The 7,145-nt window shown below is 36.4% G+C and overlaps 2 protein-coding genes across 2 annotated transcripts in view; both read right to left on the reverse strand.

Moving 5' to 3' along the window:
• The window catches only part of LOC105449728, a 4,683-nt gene extending 2,670 nt beyond the window's left edge, over positions 1 to 2,013 (reverse strand). Inside the window, exons 1-2 of the mRNA XM_011689110.1 lie at positions 1,672 to 2,013; positions 383 to 1,601 (exon numbers count right to left, since the gene is read on the reverse strand). Coding sequence (XP_011687412.1) covers positions 383 to 1,601; positions 1,672 to 2,013 — 1,561 coding nt within the window. The remainder of the gene's footprint in view (positions 1 to 382; positions 1,602 to 1,671) is intronic.
• A 38-nt stretch (positions 2,014 to 2,051) lies between these two features.
• On the reverse strand, positions 2,052 to 3,044 carry LOC105449729. Its single transcript, XM_011689111.1, has 2 exons — positions 2,497 to 3,044; positions 2,052 to 2,124 (listed from the first exon to the last, which is right to left on the reverse strand). Exons 1-2 carry the CDS (start codon positions 3,042 to 3,044, stop codon positions 2,052 to 2,054), a joined length of 621 nt encoding a protein of 206 aa, XP_011687413.1.
• Between the last annotated feature and the right edge of the window lie 4,101 nt (positions 3,045 to 7,145).

A 7,145-nucleotide genomic window follows, 5' to 3' on the forward strand; every position in this document is an offset into this window, starting at 1 on the left:
GTGATTAGTTGAAATATCACAATCAGAGCGCGGCTAAGTTCTAAGGCTTTAACCAATACAAGTATTTGATTATTTTTTAAATAATTTAAATGATTTAATTGATTAATTATTTTTAATAAATTTTTTATTTTTTTAATTTGCAAACTTCAAGCGAGTATTTTATTTTTTATAAATATTTTATTAAGTATTTATTATTTTTAATAAAAGTGACGAACTTTTACTTTTTAATAAAAGTAATAAATAAAAAAAAATTCTTTTGGGAGTTGACCCATCAGCTGTTGTGCTCTTTTGCGGCGAAAACGTGTACATTGTATGCATTTTAAAATAAAGCTCCTGACAGGAGCACATCCTCCAATGATCCAAAATTCTTCTTGTATAGTACACAAGGTAAGTTGAGTACCACCATGTAACGTTCTGATGTGAGCATCCGATATAATTAGGCTAGTTAATGGTGAATCCTTTGGAAGAATGGCCGGATGTTTATTTTCCATGGTGAGTGATGCTGCTTGAAGACGTCCACCAACTCTTAAAACCCCGTTAGCGTCTATGAAGGGTGTAAGTCGAGCAAGGAAGTGAGTCGATGGTAAAGACTTACCGCTGGAAATTACTTTAATTTCGTGAGGATAAGCTAAACCTTGCACAATGGTCACCCAGAATCGCTTCGCCATTTGTAAATCCGTAGTGTTTATCGGCTGGAGGAACGAAGAGTTAGAAACTTTCTTGAATCGTTGGATGGCTCTCTGACAAATAGAGGTGATTTGAAGTAGTTTTCGCAAAGAGGAGTATCTTAGGAGAAAATCCCAACACTCGCTAGTGTTGATGCAAGTTGTTGTAACAACCTTGAGCGGTCGTTCCTCCAGTGCTGCACCGGTCTCGATAGCGTTCGGTATTTGCGGCCAGCAGTGAGATGGTTCGGATAACCATGAAGGACCACTCCACCAGGATCCTTTTGTCGAAAGTTGGATCGGTGTGAGTCCACGTGTTGCCAGATCTGCTGGGTTTTCCAATCCAGAGACAAATCTCCACTGCGCTTGTGGTAACGATTCCTGTATGTAACATACTCGGTTATGGACAAAGTCCTTCCATCGTGAGGGATGATTCGTGATCCAAGTGTATACAACCGTTGAATCGGTCCATAAATAGATGGGAACGTGATCTCTGTCCAGAAGATTAAGCAGATGCTTTACCAATTTAGTAACAAGGGCTGCTCCAGCAAGTTCCAGGCGTGGAATAGTCATACACTTTAAAGGCGCAACCTTGGCCTTGGAACAGATGAGGTGAGTATTGGCTATCCCGTTATCTGAAATCGATCGACAAAAAACGACTGCTGCATAAGCATGTGGAGATGCGTCAGCGAAACCATGTAGTTTGAATGTTTGATTAGATTTTAACCCTAACCACCGAGGGAATTCGAGTGTAGGCAAGTCTTGTAAGCCTTTAACAAATAGTTTCCACCTTTCGGCCGTCTTAGGGAGGATCGGGTTATCCCATTCTAATCGCAAAGTCCAAATTTCTTGCATGAGTATTTTTGCTCCTATAGTAACAGGTGATAGTAGTCCAAGCGGGTCAAATAACTTTGCGATTATAGACAAGATCGTTCGCTTGGTAAGAGATTTCGTAAGCTCTTTTTTAGAAGAGAATTTGAATGCGTTTTCGGTTGCCATGACAAACCAAGTGAGTTGACGATGAGGTTCTCTTGAATGGTATGGAAGCCACAGGTATTAGATCTTGCTGAGGAATTGAATTCAAAACGTCGGGATGGTTACTGGCCCACTTTTGAAGATGAAATCCGCCCGCCATGCAGAGCTGGCTTACTTGTTGGACGACTGTCTGAGCCTGTTCAATTGAATCGGCGCCTCCAAATAAGTAATCCACGTATCTGCCGCGGTTAAGCACGGGAACAGCTAATGGATACTGCTGCCCTTCATCCTTTATTAGCTGTGAAATAGCACGGAGGGCTAAAAACGGAGCACAGCCCAATTCATAGGTCACTGTTGTGAGTTTATAAGTCATTGGTTGGTTTCATCCAACCATAAAATACGCTGAAATTGCTAGTCATTTTTATGGACATTGATTTGTCGATACATCTTCTCTATATCAGAAGAGAAGACATAGCACTGTTGTCTGAATTATATTAAGACATCGAATAAGTTGTTTTGCAATTTAGGGCCAACATGGAGGAGGTCGTTTAAGGAAAACCCAAAAGTGGTTTTACTGGAACTATTAAATACCACTCGCAGTTTTGTAGTAAGTCTGTCTTCCTTTAATACCCCATGATGAGGCAAATAATAAGCGATTGACGATTCGGGTTGGGAGGATGATAACAATTTCATGTGTTGTAGTTGCAAGTACTCAGCTAAAAATTCCGAATACATTTTAGCATAGGTAGAGTCCACTTCAAATCGCTTACTTAACCGTTTGATAAGGCGAGTGGCGGTCCCTTTCGAGTCTCCCAAGAGATTTGCAGGTTATTTAAAAGGTAGTCTGATGACATACCGTCCGTGTTGATCTCTTGTATGTGTATTTCGGAAGTGACTTTCACAGTCTTGCTCCTCGGGAGTTAATGAACGGTCGATTGGGAAAGGAACTTCCTCCAGTTCCCAAAATTTATGTAGTACGGAATGAAGATCTTCATTTGTCGTGACATGGTAACTCTGAGGATTCTCTAGAGTTATTTGTTGGCTCGTTGGCCCCGAAATAATCCACCCGAGTTCTGTGCGTTGGGCTATAGGTGCGTCCTGAGATTTTTTAATTAAACCTTCGGTGATTATAGCTCCGTAAACATCCGCTCCGAGAATGATGTCAATAGCATCTGGTCGAGAAAATTGGGCTAGCTGTAATCCTTTCAGGTGTTGCCATGATGACGTGTTTAAATGTGTAGATGGTATGGACGAAGTAAGATTTGTTAGGACATGAGCTGTCATTGTATATGAGAAATTAGATGTGAAGTGCGGACTCAATTGAAAACTGACCATGTCTCGTGTCTTGTTGGAGGCTTGTGCGCCAATGCCTACCAATGAAATCGAAGAGTGAGTTCGCTCCATTTTCAAACGCTGGACTATTCCGAGATAAGGGATATCTTGGACCCTTGGTCGATCAAGGCTCTCGTGGTTGTAACATTGCCATCTGAGGATGTTATTCGAACTCGAGCTGTGGCCAACAGCACCTTAATTGTTGCAGTTGGTTGGGTACTAGAGTGCATTACCTTAGCGTCCCCCGGTTTAGAAGCTTCTTTAGCGTTTGACGCACTAGTAGAAGGTTTGGTATTCTCCTTGTTATTTGAGCTTGTTTTGATAGTTGGAAAAGATCCGGGGTGGATCGTAGTGTGATGTTTGCGACCACATTTCACACAGCGTCTTGTGGTTTTACAGTTCGCGACTCGATGAGTTCCCAAACAATTAAAACATAATTTATGCTTATTGATAATAGTCGTTTTCTGTTGGATTGTTTTCAAGCTGTACTGAGGATATGCCGCAGGATGATGTTTGGCCGAACAGAGTGGACAACTATAATTCTCACTTGACTCTTGCCTGCTAGATTGTCCTTGATAGTGACTCTTAACTACCTTTGGTGCTGCTTGATGCGGATTTTTGCCCGGATACTTTTTATCGTAGGCTTGAAGAGAACATTTCCTTGAGAACAGGAATTTAGAAAACTGCTTTCATGTAGGTGGATCTCTAGACGAACCTAAGTGGTTCTCCCACAACTTAACTGATTCCGAGTCAAGCCGTCGTACTGCAAGAAAGACTAGTATATCATCCCATGTTTCAACTGGGCGTTGTAGGTTCTTAAGTGATCGATATATCTGCATAAAACTTGTATACACTCGTTCTATTTCAGAAGCGGATTCTTTGGTCATGTGCTTGAGATTGACCAAAGAATTTAAAATAGAATCTACTAACTCTCGTTTATTTTTGTAATAGTCGATAAGAGCTTCCCATGCTCCGTTAAAATTATCTTCAGTGGTTGCCATATCCTTTAACAGCTGGGCAGCCGAACCAACCAAACTGGTCTTCAAGTACTGTAGCTTTTCAACGGAAGTAAGCATAGGATTGGCAAGTACTAGAGAGTGAAACAAGTCCTTGAAATATAGCCAATTTGCAGGGGTACCATTAAACTTAGGAAGGTCTAAACGAGGTAATTTCGACCGAGAGTAGTATGGCTGTCAAAATTGATTGTGAGTGTTAAGCGATCTAGATAAAGATTCTTGTGGGGCTCCATGGTTAGGATTGAGCAACAAATTCATACGTTCGACTGTTTCCAAATAAAACTCGCGCATAGTAACAAAGAAGCTTTCCTTGAAATATACATGGTTTTGAGCAAGCAACTTTTCTTCCGGAATCAGAGCCCGTATTGCTGTAGTAAGCGCTTCGTGTATAGTGGAGAACTTTTCCCAATCCTCCTCGAGTGCAGTAAGACGTGCCTGTATTCTTTGAGGATTCAAATTACTTATTCCGACTCTGACGAGATTGTCATATGAATTTGCAATTAAATTATTAAGAGCATTTGCTGATCTAAACGAGCTTCTACATGTGCAAGTCTCATTTTGAAATGACCAACGTATTATCCGGCTCGAAGGACCAAATGTTCGATAGCGTAAATGAAATTTCAATTGGCCATACACAAATTTAAACGCTGAATGTAATTTTGGAATAAGAATTTATTATTATAAAATAATTATGCTTTGAAACGGAATAAATCATATAGTTTGTTCAACTTAACAAATACATTACACAAGGTTATTATAACGGTGGATAATAAAATTTCGTGGAAATATATAAATAACTTTATAACTAGATATTTAATTGAACAATACAAAGAAAAGAAAAAGGAAGAAAATGAAACTTGCACCAATACAAGACAATAAGACTCGCTAAATACAAAGAAAAATAAGACTTGCACGTGCTAGTATTAAACAATGGTTATAGTGTTCTGCAAACTTAAATTAACGTAAGTTAAAATACTTAGGTTTCAACAACAAATAACGAAGATGGATCGGTAGTTTACTCTCGATCCCTCTTAAATAGACAAGGTTGCATCATGTTAGTTGAATGACGCAATTGCAGTACTTATCAGAATGGGTGCGGTGGTCCTTTCAATTCGACAGTAAGATTTCTATCCATCCATTAACGTAAAGGTCTGACCTAGCTGGCAACAAGCATGGCAACGTACTCGTTGAACCTTCATGAACTGAGTGGTTCGGCATGCTTGGATTTCCTCAGCCGGTTAACGCCATTACGGCGATCCGAGGATGCAACGTTCTCGTCCTTGTATGAGAAACCTTCTTCACGCAACGTTCTTTTATGCAACCTTCTTCATGCAACTTTCTCAAAGTAACAATATTGGGCAGAGCAACTTTCTTTATAAGTATCGATCTTTGCAGTTGTAACCTTCTTTTTTAATGCAACACTCTTAAAGTCACCTTTGGCCAAAAGTAACACAGAGACAAAAACCACGTGCAGAGCGTAACGTGACGTGTAAGCAAGTGTGTAACTAACTAAAGAAGATGCTAGACAAGACGGAACCGCGTGACTCTGTGCCACGACTCAAGCGCTAGTGGTGGCAGCTTAGGAAAGCGCTAAGCGCTCTATAGTCGCATATGCCCACACATAGTTACAAGATTAGACGCGCGAACTTCAAACAGAATGCAACTCTCTTCCAATTTTCAACAAAGGTGCTCATTTGTTTTCAATAAAATAAATTATATCGTATAAAATAAAATTTATATAATAAAATTATTTTCTAAAAACACTTTTTTGAGAAATAAGTTATTAAGATTCTCATATGTACATCATTTCTTATTTTTTTATCAATTTTTAAAAAATTATTCAAGTATACAATTCAAGTGTTAATTTGTATCTTCTTCAAATATGTTGTTAAGTATCAAAATTTAAAATATCTTTTAAAAATTTTATGGTAAAAATCAATTCAAGTACTGATTTGTATCGAAAATTTTATGATTAACATTTTTTTTCAGTAATATATATATCTTAAAAACTATATATTGTACCGAAAAATGTTTCAATAAAATTTATTTGATTTTTAGTATAGATTTAAACAGATTTCAATAGAATAAAATTTTTATTTTTCATTTCTAACAAATCCTCCTCCCTATCTATTTTTGCAAAGGTATATAAATTTTGTCACAAGAAAATAATAACTTTCACAATCCTAAAATTAGAAATTAATGTTTGATTATCTGTACAGTTTTTTTTATAAAAAAACAAATATTGAAATAACAATGTTTTTTTGTACAAAACAGTCCATGTTTGATATATACTATATCAATAGAATTATATATATACATGTATTACAAGGTATACAAAGGTAATTATTATGTATAGTTCTTGGACATATTATTAGACGCATTGATTTTTTTTATTGTTTAGTTGCTAAGTTTCTTATCTAGACAAAATGTTTTTTTATAAATATATGTTTCAAATTTTCTGATGAATATATTACGTCTTATACAGAGAAATGATTGGTTACGTGGATGGAATTGAAGCTCCCCGCTTAGTGGGAAACAATCAACAATTCAATTTTTTTAAATTCTATCTGAATAATGGCAATGGTAAAACGTGTGCAAATAGTGGCGTGGAATGAGAACGTTGAAAAGATAGAAAAGTTTATACGGGCAAATTATGTAAGTTATCTCTCTTATTTACCTTTTTTATACATAATAACACATATAATTTATACAGTAAAGATTATTCCAATATAATTGTAATAATATTGCAATATTATAATACTGTAGACTCTACAATATATAACGTTTTTATTATCTTCTAATAATTTAAAGTATAATAAATAAGATAACATTTAATATAATAAATCTATATTCCATTGTAATAATAACTTAATAATTAGAACATAAATTTTAATTTTACATGTTAATGCACAATCATTTTGGTGTTATTTACTATAATAATCTTTATTCTGTAATAATTATTCGAAAAATTATATGGAGAATAATGATTAATGATCTCTTATAAAAACCTAATTTAATACTGAAAAGTAGTGATTTATAATTATTATAAATGTTAAATGTTAAAAGCATTGTTGTTCAGTACTTTTAATATTCAATGGTACATAAGTAGCGAATTCGCACCGCGAAAATTTTCAAATTGCTGGCATTTGCACAAAGC

This window comes from Wasmannia auropunctata, unplaced genomic scaffold (genome assembly GCF_000956235.1).
Source record: "Wasmannia auropunctata unplaced genomic scaffold, wasmannia.A_1.0 LD336074.1, whole genome shotgun sequence".
Lineage (NCBI taxonomy): Eukaryota > Metazoa > Arthropoda > Insecta > Hymenoptera > Formicidae > Wasmannia > Wasmannia auropunctata.